The sequence below is a fragment of the Pseudochaenichthys georgianus genome, chromosome 8 (assembly GCF_902827115.2).
Source record: "Pseudochaenichthys georgianus chromosome 8, fPseGeo1.2, whole genome shotgun sequence".
Classification (NCBI taxonomy): Eukaryota; Metazoa; Chordata; class Actinopteri; order Perciformes; family Channichthyidae; genus Pseudochaenichthys; species Pseudochaenichthys georgianus.
The window spans coordinates 4,014,778-4,036,602 of NC_047510.2; the positions used below are offsets into that span (position 1 = coordinate 4,014,778).

Genomic DNA, 21,825 nt, shown 5'->3' on the forward strand with positions numbered 1-21,825 from the left:
GCAGTATACAAAGTCCTTCAAACTAGCTGCACCTTCACCAGCTTTGAGAACACTTTCATGATCAATCATTATAAAACATATCATCTGAAATGGGCCAATCTGCACAATGACTACTTTTACATTGGGTACTTGAAGTATATATTATATATATACTCTAGTAAGATCCTACTTCTTCCTCTGGTAATATCGCTTGTGCTTCCATGATTGGGACATAAGATGTTCTTTGATTAGACTAATATCATTTGAATGAGGGGCTGAAAGGGAACCAGACAAGACTCCTCCAGACGTCCCATTAGTCGTTCACGAGTCAGTTTGGACATTTCGGTGAACAATTCGGACCAAGAACGATCCTCTGACATGTCAAACATATGCAGCAGCATGGCAGACCACGCTGTCTGAATTCAGTTTAATTTAATTATCAGATCTATTCAAATACAAAAGTTGAGCCTCTGCTACGCTGATTCTCTCACTCTCCACTCTCTTTCTTTTTATCCATCAGCCGAGTGTGTGTGTATGTGTGTGTAAATGTTATTAATATTGGTTAATAAAAGCTGTTATGTGTCTGGATCAGTGGTTCAGGTTACACAGCTAATGCAACATGTCAGCAGTCTGGACTCTTTCCGATATCATCTTTCTGGGTTTTCAAAACACACACACACACACACACACACACACACACACACACACACACACACACACACACACACACACACACACACAAACACACACCACACACACACACACACACACACACACACACACACACACACACACACACATCCTGACTCTTTTCCAGGAATAATGGAGCTTCCTGGTTCTGAAGTCATCGGACCTGTCTGAAAGGACTTTAGAGGAAACAGCCAGCCAGCCAGACAGCCAGCCAGCCAGACAGACAGACAGACAGACAGACAGACAGACAGACAGACAGACAGACAAACTCCACTCCTGAACCCAAATGTCCCCCTCCCGAAACACACACACACACACACACACACACACACACACACACACACACACACACACACACACACACACACACACACACACACACACACACACACACACACACACACACACACACACACACACACACACACACACACACACACACACACACACACACACACACACACACACACACACACACACACACACACACACCACGGTAGCACGGTGGTTCCCCCTCTCATGCGACCGGCTGAGCAACTTCTGTCTCCCGGTCACCATAGGCGACGTGACTTAAATCCACGTGACCCGCGGAAGAGGTAAGAAAATAAGTGGCTCTGAGAAAAAGAGAAGAGGAGAGAGGAGATAGTTACGGAAAAGAAGGGAGAGAAGAGAAAGTAAGAGAAACAGAGACAGAATTGATATGCGCGGAGTGTGACCTGTGTGTAGGTGACTCGCGGCTCTCTGTCTTCTCGCGGTGCTTCCCTCTGTCACTCAGGATCCTTTGGAGAGCTCAGGTTGAGCTGCTGACAGAGAGGCCTTCTGTTGACGCACACGAACACACACACACACACACACACACACACACACACACACACACACACACACACACACACACACACACACACACACACACACACACACACACACACACACACACACACACACACACACACACACACACACACACACACACACACACACACACACACACAGACAACATGTCTGTTGTTTTTTCCTGTCTGCAGAGATGTTTATCCATAACAGGTCTGCACACTATTCTTCAAATACTTTCCAATGGATTGTCCACAAATGAAGGATCTCTCATCTCAAAGACAATGTTTTATTTGGATGAGTTTTGGTTAGATTGTGGTTAACACAAGCTGAAGAGGATTTCACCTTTTGTACTACGAAATAGAAGACGTCAGTAAATACCCCACTGGTGAATGTCTGAAGCTTCAATGTGTACAAAAACAAACTGCGGTTGCAAACAAGTGTCTAAATAAGACTACTAAACCTCATTACACCATAACGTCTTTAGCTTAGCGTTGATGAAGCGCAGCCATGCAACATGGTATCTAGTTTGTTTGTGGCACAATGTTAGCTTTCGACTTCTGGCGATTAGATTTTACTTTGCTCATAAAGTGGTTTTAAGTGGAGATTATCCTGCTGAACAATACATGTAAGTATCTAAATCGCTCCAATGGCTGAGAGTCGCTAACTAATGCCCCTTTTCCACCAAACTGGTTCCAGGGCCGGTTCCGGGCTAGAGCCTGATTTAGCTTTGGTTCTTCCTGTTTCCACCGCAGCGGAGCCGGCTCTAAGCACCGCAAACTGGTTCTTAGCTTACCCCACTCGGCTGCCTGGCAAGAACCAAGAACCAATACTCCACACTTACGTCGGAGGGGTCGAGATTAACCTGAGCAATAACAGTTAATGGCGAGTACGGCAAATAAAAGGTGTAACAAGCAGTAGCGCTGAGCAAAGTGACCACACACTTGTACAAAAATACACACTTTATAAAGTCAGGCAACACTAACCAGGCTTTGTGTGATTCTGTTTATTTGTACCTTACTTTGACCATCCGTTCGCTGTCATTGATCATTGTGGAGAGAGGCAGACGTTTTCCTGTTGTTTTGTATTATCTATTGGATGGAACCAATACATGGGCTGCACAGGTTGTCGTGTCCGACTATCTATCACAAGTAGAATCATAGTGCAAAATACGCTGGTAAAATGTGCCTGTAGAAAACGGCTTATGTCACAATAGGATCAAGGATCAAGATAGTCAGTTTAGCTTCGGTTGCTATGCCAACATCACCCATTTTATACCAGAGAAACTTTCATAACAGCGTTGTGATGCCAAACAGCGTCAATTCAGACTGACACACATTCACTTATGGGGATGGGGGATATTTATCAGCTGCTTGTGTGACAGTCAGACAGTGAATACTTTCCAGCGGCCGCTGCCGTGAGTTAACGGGAGACTAAACTCTGCCGTGAGTTAACGGGAGACTGAACTCTGCCGTGGGTTAACGGTAGACTGAACTCTGCTGGGAGTTAACGGTAGACTGAACTCTGCCGTGAGTTAACAGGAGACTGAACTCTGCCGGGAGTTAACGGTAGACTAAACTCTGCCGTGGGTTAACGGTAGACTAAACTCTGCCGTGGGTTAACGGTAGACTGAACTCTGCTGGGAGTTAACGGTAGACTGAACTCTGCCGTGAGTTAACGGGAGACTGAACTCTGCAGTGAGTTAACGGGAGACTGAACTCTGCAGTGGGTTAACGGTAGACTGAACTCTGCCGTGGGTTAACGGTTGAACCAGAACCGGTTTGGTGGAATAGGGGCATAAGGCTTGCTAGCTTGGTCCTCACCAGCAACAACATAGCGAGCATCCTCCTGACACTAACGGAGCGTCCACACTACAGCTCCAAAAATAGCTTGGAGCTGGGCGTGTCTGGAGCTTGGGGATTTTATTCAAGCAACACGGCCAACAACCAATCACATGAATCTCCCGCCCCCGACATACAAAGCAAAAACCCCCGGGGATTGTATGGGAGCAATATATATATATATATATATATATATATATAAACTCCCCAAACAGGCGACTACCAGTTTCACCCACTGTCTCTGCCTCCTCCCTCCATGCCTGGTTCCTCCGGTTTGTGTCCCGGTAGGTGAAGAGGGTCTGGTCATACAAAACCGGGTGATTCGCTACGGCGATAGTTAGTTTCTCCTCCGACTTTTTTTGAAATATAGAAATGAACGGCGGGATATCTCTCCCAGCTTAGACGCGGTTTGATTGGCTACGGCTTCAGCTGTCAGATTTTGGGAAACGGGATTTGATTGGCTGGCGCTGGCTACTCCGGCGTCCAGACGACCAGAAGTTGAATAATGTTCAACTTCTGGTCGCCTGGGTCGCCTGAGACGCCTCGCTCGGCTACCCACAATTCAGTTCGGCGAAAAAGCGCGGCTACGTGACGTCACCCCATTGAAAGTGAATGGGCAGCTTGGAGCAGCTTGGAGCTTTCGACGCTGTCGACGCTGTAGTGTAGACGGGCCGTAAGGCAACACACCATTAAAGCCCTGCCTTACAGTTACTGTAAGTTGAGATAAAAGGATATTTGAGTGTTATTGAAACTAGGGAAATGTTGTTAACGGTTGTAGTGTTCCCAATGGAAGTCTGGAATGGAGTTGTTTTCTTTGATTGTACTAAATGCAACACTATGCCTGACTCAGATCAGAGCTGTTACAAAAGGAACGTCTTGGTCCCTTGCTGTCTGTGTTTCTGTGTCTCAGCTCCCTAATGGGTTCCGTAAGCAGCAGAGGCAGCATCTAAACACATTATGTACTCAACATGCATAATAAATAAGGGCGGCTGTGGTTCAAGGGGTATTTACCCCCGATCTACCAATCAAAGTGTGACTGATTCAATCCCAGCTCCTGCAGTCAATATGTCGAAGAGTTCTTGGGTAAAATACCGTACCCCAAATTGCTCCCATCAGCATGTTTAAGGTCTAGAATTGTTCAATCGCTTTGGATAAAAGCTTCAGCTAAATGACATGTAATGCATATGCGGCGCGTGAGGCTTATCTGACGCTGCCTTCCTCCGGCGTCTATAGAAAAGAGATCAACTCAATGAAAGCACTGCCTGCTGACCAATCAGAGCTCAGTGTGCGGAGTTTAAATCTATCAAGTCATATTACAGGATAAAGGAAATACAGTTTAAACTGCCGCTGCAGAGAAGACGCCGACGTGTCGCACTTATCATTCATATCACACTGATATCACATCATCAATCAGATCATCGATCATATAATATCACAATATCTCCTGATCTGAGTCAGCTGAGCCGTATCTGACCGTGCAACACTCACAGTGTCACATACTGTATGCAGAAGTATTATTTTAAGCAACACATTAAGTTGACGAAACACTTAACTCAAATGTAATTAAAGTCAGATCCACTCGTGTCTTAGATGGGGCAGTGATATCATAAAACTGTTTTCAAACACTCGGTAGTTTATTTTTTAACGAGTTGTTCTGTATTCACCTTGCAGGTGCAATTATGTGGCTCGTATCCTGGATTATATGTTTAAGTCATGGATGGTTAAAGTTCATATTTGTCTAATATTAGTTTACTTTTCATTAATGAAGTATGACGCTGCGCTGTCGCTACACTTGTCCCTGTTTGTGATGGTCAAATGTAGCTAACCACGCCCCTTTCACGTGAACGCGCTCTCAGCTGGAGAGAGAAGCCCTGGCTTGATTCACCGAGTTGATAACCAGCGTCGTGGACCACTTAGCGAAATCTCGTTTGTTAGGGTTAGTTAAGATAACTCAAACGTATCCAGGGTCTGTTGAACTGGCTTCGTAGCACAGGGCACAGGTGGCTGCATAGCAGCGCTAATGTCAAAGACACACACATTATACATTATATTTTTATTTTACCAGGATGCAGTGACACAAATATTTGGGAAGGCTTAGCCTTCCTTAGCCTACAGCACCCGCCGCCCCTGATGTAATGTATTCTATTATTTATATGTTGTAAAACATATAATCTCTTAATCAATACACCAGAGATGTACTAAGATCTTTTACCTATAAGTAGTATTCTGACTGCTTCTAGGAACTCAAAGAAAAGAAAAGCTTACTTTTGATCTGATAACAAATGGCCCTAATCCTCTTCCGTATACTAAAGTGTAGAAATACTGTCTTTCAGGTGGAAGTGCACAAGTGTGACAGAGTAATGGTACAAAAGAATATTAGAGTAAATGTCATAATTTTCATTTGAGAAGTTACAAACTCAACACACAAACGACTCTGCACAAAGAAAGGATTGACAGAACTGCATGACTACATGAATGTTGAAGCACACGGGCACCGGAGACCTCCTGACCCCTCTCCTGTAGTCTCTTCAGCTCCCAGACAGCCGTGTGGGCGTCATTTCATCTTCTTCTCCTTGTCCCACTCTGTTCCTGCAGACTTCCTGCCCACTCGCTGCCTCTCCCCCTTTCAGCCCCTCTCTGATCATTAACCTCCCTTCTTGTTGCACGCCCACGCCACTCGTCCTGATCTGGTCCTGGCGGCGGGGCGGCGGTGCGTCTGCTGTCAGACCCTCAGAGGCTGGAGGGGATGAGTGGATCAGGGCTTTATTGGAGGAAGTTACAATAAGGGAGGTAACCAGTAAGGAGAAGGTGTGCAAACTGTGGAATTTAGAAAGCAAAGAGTTACATACAGAGTCCCACTGTGCAGCAGCTGCAACACAAAGTAGGAAGAGTTCAGATATATATATATATATGTATTCTACTAAATCAATTCAATATATGCAAAGAATCTATACAGATAAGGTACCAGAGAACAACATGTGTAAAAGCAGAAGGGCAGAAAGCATAGCTTATAAATAAAATAGTCCCCCCTTGAGTACTACTATTCTAAGGTTTCGGCCAGGGACCCACAAATGAAAGCCATTATAAACGTTATGAGAGGAACGTTTCAGCATGTAACGAAAGAATAGAGATATATGATATATTCATCTCCACATATCAACACCACTACCAGGGTTTCTGAATAAAACATTTAAATATGTACGTTAATACAAGCGTTTGCACACCCGTGTCTCTGAATGTCCAATATGTTTGTATATACATGTATCCTGAACTGCAGGACGGAGCCCAGAACAAATGTCCTTACGGGGACAATAAAGTATATCGTATCGTATGAACTTCTAAATATACATATCACACATATATACATACTGTATATATAAGCAGAGGTGGAAGAAGTACTTAGATCTTGTACTTCAGTAAAAGTAGAAGTACCAGAGAGTAGGAATACTCTGTTACAGATAAAAGTGCTGCATTCAAATTGTTACTCAAGTAAAAATACAAAAGTATTATCATCAAAATATACTTAAAGTACCAAAAGCAAAAGTAGTCATGTGAAATTCAAGAGAGCTGATGCTGCTTGTATGGCACCGCATTTCTAGAATTCATCCACTTGGATCCATCTTGTTTTTCCTTTTTTTAATAATATAAATGTACTTAACCATTATTAACATTTGAATTGTCTTTGTTCTTAATGTATTATCTTTTAAATCTATACATACAACATCTGTCCTGGGAGAGTGATCTTCCTCTGTTTCTCTTCTTGAAGTGTTCTACTTTTCTTCCCCGCGGGAGTTGTCCTTCTGAGCAACGTGCTCTCCTCACTGTAACCCCCGGAGACAAACTTCAAATGTGTAATATCGGGCTAAATAAATCAAATCTGATTGTTTTGTTGTTTCCCCCTAAAAACACCAGGACGAAAAAGAAGGCAAAAGAAAGAACCAAAGGAAGAAAGAAATGCTATGCCCTTATTCTGGAACAGTTTGTGGATAAAAGATAAGAAGTCCTTCCAAAGCAAACAATCCACACAACCTCTGTGTTGCAGGCCATTGTTCCGCCCTGGCGTTCACAGAGCACCCTGTGTTGTGGTCCGGCTCTCCTCTTCCTGTCCTGCAGCGCGGACCAGAAGGCCTCCTGTCTGCCTAACCTCATTTCTATAACAGATCAGCTCATTCATTCAATTAGCAGACACACACCCTCACATGCACGTTCAGCCGTCACAAATCCATGGCCCCCCAATCCAATTGTTGAAAAGTAAACTGATTCCCAAAAACCTCTGTGATCGAGCTCCCTGGTCGATGGAGACCCTTTGATCCATTCAAAGATGTCCTGCATCCTGTAAGGAGAATGAGCAAAGAAGAGGTATTATCAAATGAATAATCTGTAATGTGACAATTAGTGTTAGTGAGCCGGGCCGAGGGAGGGAGGGAGGGAGGGAGAAAAGAGAGAAGACGGTCGCCGCAGATGGGGAACTTTCTGAAGAACACCCTGGCCGTGTCTCAATTCAGGGGTTGCATCCTGCGGAGGCTGCATTCGTAGACCGCATACGTCACTTCCGCCGAAAGAAGGCTGTCCTAATTTTTAAAAAAAGGCAAGGCTCCTCCGAATGCGGCCCACGGATGCGGCCTTCTTTTCCGGGATTTTAAGTATACATCTGATGTATCCTCCGCAGTCTACCATATCCCAGGATGCAATGCGCGCTGGGTACGAGTGAGTTAAAAAAAAAATGAAATGGCTTCCGGTCTCCGGTGGATTTAAAAGCGGCAGCGAGCGGAGGAATCACTAATAAATGTAAGTATTGGGTTTTAACTTACTTTAAATTAACTAACGTCCCACACGTCAAACCCAAGGGGCATTAAAACGTACATTTTCGTTAAATAATACGGATACATATGTGACGCTAACCAGCTAGCTGGACGTACTGCACTGTTGTTTACACTTATTTTTTATTCAATTCAGAAGTTTACTAAAGTCATACAGAGATCTTGGCTCTGTTATAGATGAGTTATACTTTATATTACATAGATAGACCAAAGTGAAAACATTTAGACGGTATAGCTACAGTATGTGGGATTTATAAAATGCTACCCTGACGTGTAGCTGCTGTTAGCTTTATTTATTTTTCTGACGTGTTCCAATGTTTTACTGTTTATTAAACTTTGGGACGCCATTACAGCCTTTGTGTTCAGCTCATGCTGCTTTGAGGTAGGGCCACACAAAAAGAAGCCTATTTGAAATATTTCCACCAGATTTGATCATCTTTTATTTAGGTTAAAGTTGTTTTTATCCTAATCCCATAATAATAAGACAATACAAAATGGACAGCAGCCTTTAGCTTGATGTTAGTTTGTGCTGCCTAAGGGATGCACGTGTGACTGTCACTTCATCTCTTTAGTGTTTTTAAACCAAAACTGTACATCATTTTAAATGATCCTTTGGGGATTGTGTGTCTGTGTTGAATATGATTAATTCACTTGTTTCTTTGTCTCTTGTTTTTCTCTGTGATTAGGACAATTCTGGGAAAATTGATCTGTGGGGGGAAGGACCCTTATTCTGAAAAGTGCACGGCGGATCATGAGGACAGAGCTGCCGTCCACCCGGACCCCCATGGTGCTGGAGAACGCAGAACGGCGTTCAGGAACATCGCCCACCCAGACCTCTGCTTTCTGCCGTCCTCCAGACGTACGAGTGTGGAGCTGTGGAGATCATCTGTCACTTCAGCCTCACACACTTTTACTTCAAATTAACACATTTCATCTGTGTGCATATAACATCTCATTTTGCATATACTCATTACATTGCTGTTAACAGTTTATTTATTTGCAATAAACACATTGTTTATTTCATTTACTGAGGTTTTAACCATTATTTACAACATAAGCAGTGGAATAATAGGATATCTCTAGGTCATTAAACTGTCTTAAGTTCAGTTTAGTTACATCAATAGAACATAGGCCATAGAAAATGTTTAATTGTGTATTTTATTTCAGCAGAGCGGGGGGGCACGGTGGTGCTGGACCTGGAGGTGCTGACCTGGTGTCAGTGGGACATCATCTGGGATGGTGTAGGGGAAGAAGGAGAATATAAACTGTTATAAACCTGTTTGTATCTAAGTTATCTAATCTTAATATCTTAGATAAAGGGTTAAAAGTAATATTGTTATTGCTTTTGTTCATTTAAAAAAACATTGTTTTATTAGTACAGAAACATTTAGGCTTATTTTAAATATGAAATAATATGATTAAATGACATCAGCCATACATAATGTGCTTGTTAACTTACTAATGTAACATTACTGGGGGCTAAAGGAACAGCTTCATCCTATTTACCCGGCTATTGTCCTCTTTATTTCATCACCGTCGTTGATTTCCAAAAATGATTAAAGTAAAAGTAAAGTTTCTGGATCCTTTTGAGCTGAGTTAGCTTGTAAGCTAATTTGCTAGCAGGCTAATGGAGCAGCGCAACAGAACAGCGCGTATATCACGTGACGTAAATACGAAGCGCTCGGTAGGCCGGACCGTCTCATTTCAGAGGCTGCTCGGTCCGGCCAAGCCCCCAGGAAGTGCGCCGGACTCTGAGGAAAATATTCGTTGTGGCCAAACGGCGGTACTACACTTCCGTATCAGTCGCTGGGCCCGGAAACACTTTTTCCATTGACTAACATGGGGAAAGAGACGTCTGTAAATCGTTGGATCATTTTTTTTTCGTAGGCTGGGTCCTCCAAGGATGCAGCCTCTGAATTGAGACAGGCCCCTGTGTTGTTAAAGTGGAGCTCAGTGGATCAGCAGTCAGTGCGACCATAGGGTTAGGGTTTGAATGAGCTTCAAACGTGAAACCAAATGAGTTAACCCAGAGCTAAGTATAATGAGAATGGTCTTTACTTCAGTTTATTACAACCAAGGGTTTATTTGTGTAGTTTTGACACTGTTTCTATCAGTGTACTCACCACATGAATGCATCGCAATGGCATTGGTAAACACAATGAAGAAATGGTCAAACATCACAGCTACACTTCTTGTGAGCGGAAATGAAAGCGATCATACAATGTGTACAAAGTAGGCTAGTGTCTAATATTGTTACGTTAATGTTTACCCCCTAATAAAGTAGCTTCAGCAATCTGGCTTAATTGTATTCTTGTTTCTTGTTTATGTTTATGTTTATGTCTTGGTGCTGTGTTTCTTTTAGTAGTAATTTAATTGTTCATTCATTATATTATGATCATTATGGTAACATCTTTAAACACATATGCTGTATGCTCATTGGCTGCATACCGTAACCAAATAAAAACAACCTTTGGACCTGAAATCGTTCTTTGGGCCTTCGAAGGTCCTCATTCTAATACATTCAGAAAGACCTAATGAGCTCAATACATAATGTGTTATGCCCAATGTAGCGTTTTGTCTCCCCCGGGTATCAGCGGCGATGCGCCCTCTTACCTGCAGCTTGCGCCGATACCAAAATGCCGGTTTTTACCCGTAAAATGTTAAAGGTCAGCGCCCTCATGTTTTTCTAGAAAACCCCCTAATGTTGTTACAGTGTTCCCAACCCAGATCCCAGCGTGTATTTGTTGAATACAGCTGATATTAATGATGGCCCTAGGACTAGACTTGGATATTTGATCAAAGTGAAAATATACAGAATAAGAAAATTGCAAAAAAGTAATCCATTCTGTTGTGAACCAACTTATATAAAACGTCATAAAAGGAAATCCTGAGTTTGGTTTTAGGAGGAAGTATGAACCGTTTTACAGCCGAGGTCTCTGAGAACTGATGTGACATTTACTGACATCAGTTCAATCTCGGCTCATAAATAATTCTCTTCATTAAGGGAATGTCATGAAACATTACGCTAAGAAAATAATGTGAGCTCTGTTTTGTATTCCTGTTACAAAAGGCCGGGGGATTTTAACACAACATGACGGTTTTATCACAACTGTACAGAAGTCATGATACCAGCGTTTTCCTATAAATAAAATCTCTGCACAAAGGACACATTTCTAACCAAATATCTTGGTTTCTTCTTTTCTAAGGTTACATAATACAATGAATGAAAGACCAGCTTATTCATGTCTATTTAACCTTTTGTAATGTCACGGTAATCCAAAAGCAACAGAGAAACATTGGGGTATGTTCCTCTGATATTATACTTTGATTGCATTGTAAACCATGCCGACCCTGGTGATAGCGTTGTTAGTGTGTTTCACCTAAGAAAGACAGCCACGGTAACGATATTAAACTCTCTTGAAGAAGAGTGTGTGTGGTGGGTAACCAGCAACCGAGCTGCAGGGAGGAAACGCGTATAAACCTAAGGGGCAGATTGTACAGTAGGGTGGTCATTAAAATAAAAATGTACCTCTCACGAAGGACACCCCTATTGTACAGTAGTGGGTTTTATCGCTGCAGGAGTTACGATTAGCAGCAGCAGCTTGCATTCTGGGATATTCTGGGTGAGGAGGTCTGGAAGCAGCAGGCCAGCTCTCCGCTCCTCTTTTCTTCTGAGCCTCTCTCTGTGCTCTGACAGACCGGGCTCAGATCAGATTGATGGGCCGGTTTGATTGAAGTCTCTTTGTCGCGCTGATGTCACGGCCAGTGATGGATGAGGCGCGTGCGTCGATCCAAATGCGCGCAAACTCCACTCCTGAACCCAAATGTCCCCCTCCCGAAACACACACACACACACACACACACACACACACACACACACACACACACACACACACACACACACACACACACACACACACACACACACACACACACACACACACACACACACACACACACACACACACACACACACACACACACACACACACACACACACACACACACACACACACACACACACACACAAAAATACACGGTGGTTCCCCCTCTCATGCGACCGGCTGAGCAACTTCTGTCTCCCGGTCACCATAGGCGACGTGACTTAAATCCACGTGACCCGCGGAAGAGGTAAGAAAATAAGTGGCTCTGAGAAAAAGAGAAGAGGAGAGAGGAGATAGTTACGGAAAAGAAGGGAGAGAAGAGAAAGTAAGAGAAACAGAGACAGAATTGATATGCGCGGAGTGTGACCTGTGTGTAGGTGACTCGCGGCTCTCTGTCTTCTCGCGGTGCTTCCCTCTGTCACTCAGGATCCTTTGGAGAGCTCAGGTTGAGCTGCTGACAGAGAGGCCTTCTGTTGACGCACACGAACACACACACACACACACACACACACACACACACACACACACACACACACACACACACACACACACACACACACACACACACACACACACACACACACACACACACACACACACACACACACACACACACACACACACACACACCGCGGTGGAGCACATTACTCATGTGTTTCTGCTCGGGGACGCGCAGATCCCACTCTCTTTCCTCCATGTTGGAAGATTGTGACTTTTTATTTTTTATTTGATATCACTTTGCTTATTTAGAACATTTGTAGATTTGATATTCTTCTTATACTTTTACAAAATATTTTATTTTCGTTTGGACAGATCTAGTCTTGTGAATAACCGGGTTTCACATCTCCACATTGACTCTTGGAAAAACGTTTTCATGGAATCTTTAGACTTTTGATATATTTTCTATTCAATTCCTGCTAACTTTGCGGATACTTTTAAACGGAATTCCGCCTCCGGTCTGCATGGACAACATGAACTCGTTTGTGGAATACTCCATCTGTAACAGACCGGGGCCCGGCGCTTATTCTGCGCCTAAACCCGGATACCACCACCATCCTCTGCATCACCATCCTCTGGATCAGGGCTTCCCGGTGACCTCTGGCTCCTTCCATACGGGACCCAGCAGCTCTCCAGCTCCCGTTAACGGGACCAGAAGCGAAACATGCGCCGGTGCAGCGGGTTACACCGGGGATGGGCGTCTGTACGGGGGCTCTGGAGGTGGAGGAGAGCATCCACAGCAACATCACGAACATCAGCAGACACACAACGGCTACCACCACCATCACCTTCAGACACAAAGCGGGACTGTGTATAATAACGGGACCGGGGGCAGCACCGGGGTTTACGCGAGCCAGGCGTGTGCTACGGATTACACAAACGCGATAGGCCCCCCCAACACGGTACATTCCCAGTACTTCATGGATGAGTCAGCGGCCTCCACCTACTATCATCAATCAACCTACCCCAGCTCGGCCCCCAGCTACGGAGCCCTGGCCGGGGCCTACTGCGGGCCTCAGGGTGCTCTGGCCGGGTCTCAGTACCCGCAGCAGCTCGGCGGGGGTCTGGACGCTGCGGGCTTCCTGGGCCTTCCACACGGAGGAGGTTACGGAGAGCTGCCGGTGTCCCAGGACCGTGGGAAGGGGGAGGAGGAGGGCCAGCAGGCCGGGCAGGGGCAGACCTTCGACTGGATGAAGGTGAAGAGGAACCCCCCGAAAACAGGTAAGAAGAGGCAAATGGAAATGTGGTCCGCTGTGCTGCCTTTAGAGTGTTAGCAGCACTATAAAGGGCCTCGGCCTGCAGACTACATGTCTCATATCATTTCAAAGGTTTCCCCTGAGAAGCAATGGCTGTCATTGCAAGAGCTGCAGCAAAATGACCTAAAATAAGCTTTTATAAAAACATAATTATTTTTGAAACGCTGTGGCGAGGTGCGAAATAAAACCCGGCCTATTATAAATACAATGTGACATGAAATGTAAAGGACAGAGTTGTGTTCATTGATTATTTTGTAACAATACGAACGAAAGAGGTTAGCTTCCTCTAACATATCATACACATGATGTTATCATGTTAATAATATAGGCCAGACACGCGCGTGTGTTCCCCTGCAGGCCTCAGTTGTGATGTGTGTGTGTTCACAGATGGCTTTTCTGATGTAAATGTTACTTTCCGGTTGTTCTTTCCTTTGTATATTTCACTTGTCAAGTCTCAATTCGTTTCACTGTAAACAGACTGATATTTGTGACAAAAGAACACAATGTGTGTTACTGTCCTATCCCTGCATGTTTAATGTTGAACATCAACACAGGTCACGTTTCATTATGATTACGCATTGGTTTTACAAGTTAAACGACAATACAATAATAACTGCTTTATGTCTTAGGAGTTGTACATTAGATTACATTTTTAAATGATGCTAACACCAATTGTCAGCGTAATCCTTTCGAGTGACAGAGTAAAGTTTAGCGCACATAATTACATAATACATATTTAAAAAGATAGCGTCTAGCCTATAACAAAAATATACTTTTCACAAGTTATTTTCTGCTTGGCCAACATTGGGTAAAAAGGTTACAATTTTCAAAATAAAATTAAACTTGGCCCCTTGTAGTTTAAAAGTAAAATAAATTAAATCGCGTTTATTTTAGAGACTTGTTCAGTTGTCTCCGGAAAGAGAGCAGGTCTGTGTTCTCCTCTCTCTTAATGGATATATCAGACGGGTTACTTCACCCCTGTTATCTTTGACCCCCCCCCCCCCCACACACAGAGAGAAACTCACAGACAGTCGGACCCCCACCCCTCTTTGTATTTGGTTCATACAGAACTTAAGCTGCATTTTTCTCTGTAATGTCTACTTTCACCTGAAGTTCATGGTTCTCACTAACCACAGGCCTCACACTCTGGATTTGAATAGCTTGATTAGCACTTCCGCTAACATTATAAATAGACATTAAAACAGTAGTTTCCAAAAGACATATTTAATTTAAACTGGGGAGACTTTTTGTTCTTTAATAATAATAGTAGCCTAATAACAATAACATTAGTAATAATAATAATAATAATAATAGTAAGCCTAGTAATAATAATAATACGCATTTTATGTAAAGCATATTTTCAAATCATTAAATACACACAGAAAATGCAAATAACCAAAAACCATCAATGTAACACATTATAGAGTTAAGCAGACAGAAAGTAGCTACAAATCTAATGAAATCAATATTTAACAAGTGGGTAATTTAAAATTGATTATAAAGACTGTTCTCAGCCTTGATTTCCTTGTTCCAAAGTTATTCTATCAGTTGAAAAACACGTTTCTAACCGCTTTTCTCTCTACTCCTCTCTCTCTCTCTCTCTCTCCCTCTCCCCCACCCAGTCAAAGTGTCGGACTTCGGCCTCGCGGGCGTGCACAACAACGCCATGCGCACGAACTTCAGCACGCGGCAGCTGACGGAGCTGGAGAAGGAGTTTCACTTCAGCAAGTACCTGACGCGGGCGCGGCGCGTGGAGATCGCCGCCACGCTCGAGCTCAACGAGACGCAGGTGAAGATCTGGTTCCAGAACCGGCGCATGAAGCAGAAAAAGCGCGAGCGCGAGGGCGCCTCATCCACCGCGCGCTCCTCTGGTCCCGACAGCGGTCTCAAGGAGCTGGAGGACACCGACAATTCTTCCGCGTCCACGTCTCCAGGCGCGTCCCCGAGCTCGGAGACGTAGTTGGTGCACGCGACTTGACATGTTCTGCAGAACTGTCACTCAGGTGTTGTGGGACAAAGATGGCCGTTTTGTTGTTCTGTTTAGTTTATTTATCAAATTATTTTGAATTGCCACTCACATGGCAGCAACAACAATGCACATCAAGGGTGACACAAGAAAGAAGAAGAAGAATAGTGTGTAGTTTGGGGTTCGGTGCTTTGCTCCAGAAGGGTAACTGGCCCCGATCCAGCTGCCAGTCCACACCTCATATATTGTATTCTCGGGGACTTGACAGGACGTATTTCAGAGGTGGTCCCTGGTGTAACGAGATGATGTACCGCACTATGAAATGCATTCCATGTTAGCCCACTTGATGTACTCCAGATTTCAGGTTTAAAAACACCAGCAGCTAAACTTCTGCATTCAAAGGTTGAGATCCAGTAAAGTGCCTAGCAATGCAGAGGCTGAAGAGGCTGATCGACAGGGGCAGATCTCATGTACTGTCGCGGGTCGGATTTGAACCCTGAGTCTGTAACAGGGTACCAAGCCCAAATATAGGTTTCCGTTTGCTCAACCAGGTGAGCTATGGCACACGTTTTCAAAGTATTGTTGATCATCTACCTGGAATATTCGTTCAGACTCTGCCAGTTCTTCCTAACCGAACCAAAAGCACGTCCGTACATGGAACCATATGTGCCATGCTGTGGTGCTGAAACCAACCTGTTGTAGGTACTCTAAGTGTTTCCCTGAGCTGGAGTCTGGGCCTTAGATTGCATCCAAATATAAGTCTGAAGGGTTGCAAGATAAAAGCTAATACTTATAGTACACTTTCTTTCTGTCGATTCTCAACATTCTCAGAACTCTAAAAATCTAAAAGAGAAACAATTGAAGAAGAAAATGGGTTCAACTGAACACACAGTATGCCCACACTAAGACCACACTGTATCCTTTGGGGTGCTTCACTTTGTGGTACATTTTATATTTAAAAGACGGAAGCCAAAATGTTGGCAACCACGGCCTTATGGTGCTTTGGTGCCGGATCCTTCTGACAGCACGGATCAAACAGGATTAATCAGAAACCCATGCCACATTCAGAGGTGTTGTCAGGGACCAGATTCCTGAGCTTAGAGATATTTTTGGGGAGATTGCCTCCCAAGTGGGGGAGTTAGAAACTATTTTAGCTATGGATGAACACTGTGAACAGGGATTTGATGATGATGATGATGATGATGATGATGATGGGATCCACTTTATCTGTATTGGATTGACAGGGTATTGGGTTATTCAGGGTGTACATAAATACGCTGGTATTTAGGTTGTATCTCAGTAAAAGCCTTCATGATTGATGTAATTGGAGGGAAACTCGGGGATATTGTGTTGACATGAATATTCAACACAGAAAATATGATACCAGCCAAGCCTAACTAAAAGAGCCTTATGATCAGGAATACAGGAAGCCTCTGATGGCAACACACGTTTGTCTTATCTCTTTGTAGCTATATTTTATACTTTTGAAACCTTAAATATGTGTTTGTTATTGTTTAAGTGGCGATTGCACTATGTGACAACAGGGTACATTTTTAGACAAATTCCCCCCAAAAGAAAACATAAACTTGAATATTATTGTTTTTTCTGTTCTGACCGACAAAAAGGCTGATTTACACGATCGTGTCAAATGTGTCAAGTGTGTGTGTGAGTGTGTATGGAGGGGGGGGGGGACATGTTTACAGAAAACTACTGAAAATATGCTCAATAATGCTGACATGCTCGTCAGACACGTTTCCTTGCTCAATGGGAAATGCAGGAAATGACATGAAAACATGTTTGCCCGATCTCATGAGAATAAATTATTGGATGCCGTTGATGTGATTGATTATGAATCATGGGAGAAATGTGGAGGGGTGCTTTCCCTTCTTCTTTTGGTATTGCTGAAGGTCATGAGGCCTTAGATCTGACAAAGTGACTCGGAACACAATGTCTTACTTGTGTAATATGAAATCTCTGGGACTGTTATTTTTCATAAAGTTTTAAAATGAGAGCTGACTGACTGAGTTGTATCAGTTGTTCTGCCTTAGTGACGCCTAATCATGTTCTGATGGTCTTTTTCTACTGTAAGCTACCTCATTAAAGACTCTTCTGTCACTCCATTGCACTTTTGATGATGTACTTCTTATACTGATCATTGTGTGATACTAAGGCCCAGGTCGATATCAAAAAAGTCTTCCGTCAACACGGAATCGGCACAAGTTACGTGTCCGTCCGCACGAGACCGCTCGACTAGTGGATTGTCAACGGGGGAGCCTCGCTGCGGGGAAACTCTACAGGTGGCCAGTCCGCCCCTGATAAATGTCTATGCACACGTAATTATTCATTACAATTTAAAATAAAAATTGAGAATGTTTTTAAATAAAAAAAGGGTTAGGGTTACATTTTTCATTTGTAATCATCTCGCGACCCCCCCTCGGGGAACCTCTGTGGTAGAGGAGCGGTAGATTTGCACTAACATCTGTAGCATGGTCAGTAGCATCTGGAGCACGAACGCAACCCTGTGATCCGCCATTGTTGTTGTTGGCGAAACGCATCAGCAATGTAATTGTGGGTGACGCAGGGGCGAGCAGCAGAGGTTGGGAGAGGCGGGGCTATGATCGTTTAGGACGTACACATGGCGTTACGTTACCAGACCTTCCCACTTTGGGACGCGTCATCGTTTGAGGGCTCTGTTTCCGCGGTTCCGTTTCGGCCTCGTGTGGACGTAGCGGGTAACACCCGTTCCGTCTCCGTGTGGACGGTGCCTAATAACACATGACTGAGGTTTCTTGCAATATTTCCAACATATCAAGCATTCGAAAGCCGTTCTACTTTACAAACAACTCAAATCTTTGGCCTGTTCAGAGGGACCAATCCTTTTAGTGACCTATAAAGTCCCAACAGGCATGCCTTCTGCTTTACAAAGCATTCATTAGTTCACCCAAAAGCATGGAAACGAGGAAAAACTCCTAGAAAGCATTTACTAGGAATACTATTCAGAATCAGATTATTTTATTTATCATATTGGGAGTTGGCAATCTAAATTTGTTTTGTTGCCATAGAGCTCCATGGTTCTACACTGTTACACTAGGTAACAAGTTCCTTTATACTGTGAACACACCCACACACACTGTAGCCCCAACAGTGGATTATCCTGCTGCTGAAAGCACTCCCCATGTATGCACTATTGTCTTCTGTTTGTGTGATACTAGGGTTTAAACTGGTGCAGTGACCACATCTTTTGTAAGACCGACCCTGAAGTTAGCATGGCAAAGACTCCCTTGACTAAAAGCAAGTACAAATAAGATAGCAAAAATATGTAAAATTGAAAACAAACACTTTTTGTATCAGCAGGATAATCTGGCTATAAACGATCTACAGCATGGTCACATGACTTCACATCAGCTAAGCTAAAGGCGGCTAAAGTTCGGCGTGATGACTTTTAGTAGTTTATTTAGTCTTGGTAGAAACCAAAGCGTTTATGACTCATAGCTTCAGACATTCACCCAAAACATTCCTTCAGACCTTATTTCTGGGATCTAGACAACAACACATTCAAAACACCCCTGAAATCGAAATGAGGATACAGGAAGTGGTAACTCATTGCCCCACTCTATCAAGAGGTAGATTTCAACTCTTTATGTTCTCTCTCCAAAAAGAATGAAAAGACTTGAAAGGTGACACATCACATTCACAGAAGAGTGATAGGAGTACGCTTTAACGTCCAAGAAATGTGCACAACTTTCCTGCAAGAAGTGGAAGTGGGAATAGAAAGCGGAAGTGATTAAAGGAAAATAACCACGGTGTCGTCCTTCTCATGAATTAAAGAGACACAACATTTGACACAACACGGCCTGTGGAGAACTTCATGCATTTCAATAGCAGTGAGGCCTCTCACATCCACATGACTGCATGGCCTCTGGGTGACCCACTCAACACACACACACACACACACACCCACACACCACACACACACACACACACACACACACACACACCACACACACACACACACACACACACACACACACACACACACACACACACACACACACACACACACACACACACACACACACACACACACACACACCCACACACACACACACACACACACACACACACACACACACACACACACACACACACACACACACACACACACACACACACACACACACACACACACACACGCAGGGCTACAGTGAGGAATGTAGCGGGGGTTTCCGGGTGTCTCTGCGACCCGTTGACCTTTTGAGAGCCTTTGGGACATCTAAACACGTAAACACACTCCTCCTCCTCCCCATATTCATCTCCCTCTTCTGGTTCTGGAGCCTGGGTGGCAAGCTCAGTCACCACCTCATCACACACACTGGACAGCACCCTCCCTCAGATCCCCTACACACACCAGTTGTTTTCTCATTGTGTCTTGCCTGCAGTTAGCTCTTCTCTACGTTTACTGGTGTCCCAACTAGCAAGAGGAGTTCAGACGCCACTTACTATCCACCTCTCCACATAAAGGACACTGCTTCGGCACGGCACTGGACCTTGGCAATAGAAGTCATTCATGATTTGTGGAATTGGCCCATACTACCGTAAATAGGAATACTCTGCTGGAATTATATAAATCTGCTATATCCTTTAAAAGATATGCTAACATGTAGTTTCTGCAATCATCTGTTTCTGTTTCTTCATGCCTTTAACACAAAAAACAAAACCAAATAAGGAGCTAAACCTACTTGGCACTAAAAATGACCATGACAGTTAACTCTAATCTGTTCATTGATGATCTCAAATAAAAAAATAGATGTTATGCTATATAAAAGAAAATGTTCTTCCCAATGGAAACGCTGTACACTGAGATTTGTAAAGGCAACCTCAAAAGTCCAGAAAAACCCTACCAAGGAATGCAGAGCTGAACAAGGCCGATTTCTTCTAGAGAGCATACCAATTCTGCAAACACCTACACCTACAAAAAGAGTGAACCTGAACAATAGAACACGTTTCATGATCAAGAGAAAAAGGAAAATAGCAATAACTATTGGACATGTTCAAACAAACAAACAAACAAATGTCATTTGGTTATAGACATACACAACTCATTTGTGTTCGGGCGGCAGACAGCCTATCCATTTTTAAGAGTACGCTTAAGACTTTCCTTTTTGATAAAGCTTATAGTTGATAAAAGAATCTAATAAGAGTGCATTGACGTAGACACGTTGTGCCTCTTCACCTATACATCTCAGTTCTTACTCTTCTCCCTCACTGATGGTATGTCATTTGGTTGTGTGTAGACGGTGTGTAGACGGTGTGTAGACGGTGTGTAGACGGTGGAAGCAGGGAGAGGCATGCTGTATACGTGCCTTGATCCCTGCCGAGGCGACGCACAACTGCTGATTGGTGTTAAAAAACTTGTTTTCATTACTCAGTTTATTGAACATGTCAGAAACAAAAAACATACAACAATAATATATATATATATATATTCTCTTTTTTTTCTTTTTATTTTCTTCATTCAAATGAATAATTATAACAAAGTACAAAAAACAAATAATAACAACAAAACAAAACAACAATAATTCTCAAATAGTCTCTGTCATGTTCAACAGGGGCAAGAAGAAGCTTAACAAAACTTTTCTGGTCCTACCCCCTCTAACATATATTTTTCTTATAAATAAAATATTAGGTCATCGTCATCAGCGACATGTTTGTCTTGTTCATTTGTTTGCTTTTTTTTTTTTACAAAACAATCAGAAAGAAATTACTTTTACAATTACAAGAAATAACAACAAATGGATTTTACAGGTCCTGTTCATAACCATTAATGATTTGGCTCCTAAATAATACTTTCAGTTTAGATAGACTTGTACAATATTTCAGTGCATCGTTACAGTTATTCCACAGACTAACACCTTTTGATGAGATGCAATGAAGTTTGGCATTTGTTCGTACGGGTGGTTTTTTGAAAATGCAGTTTCCTCTCAACATGTGCATGCTTTCTCTCCGTGTGAAAAGTCCCTGGATATTATGAGGTAATTGTTGATTTGCGGCTTTGAACAT

At 43.3% G+C, this 21,825-nt stretch overlaps 1 protein-coding gene across 1 annotated transcript; it reads left to right on the forward strand.

Moving 5' to 3' along the window:
• The first annotated feature begins 13,007 nt into the window (after window positions 1-13,007).
• On the forward strand, window positions 13,008-15,759 carry hoxb1a (homeobox B1a). The gene is made up of 2 exons (XM_034090054.1): window positions 13,008-13,764; window positions 15,422-15,759. Exons 1-2 carry the CDS (start codon window positions 13,008-13,010, stop codon window positions 15,757-15,759), a joined length of 1,095 nt encoding a protein of 364 aa, XP_033945945.1.
• The last annotated feature ends 6,066 nt before the right edge of the window (window positions 15,760-21,825 follow it).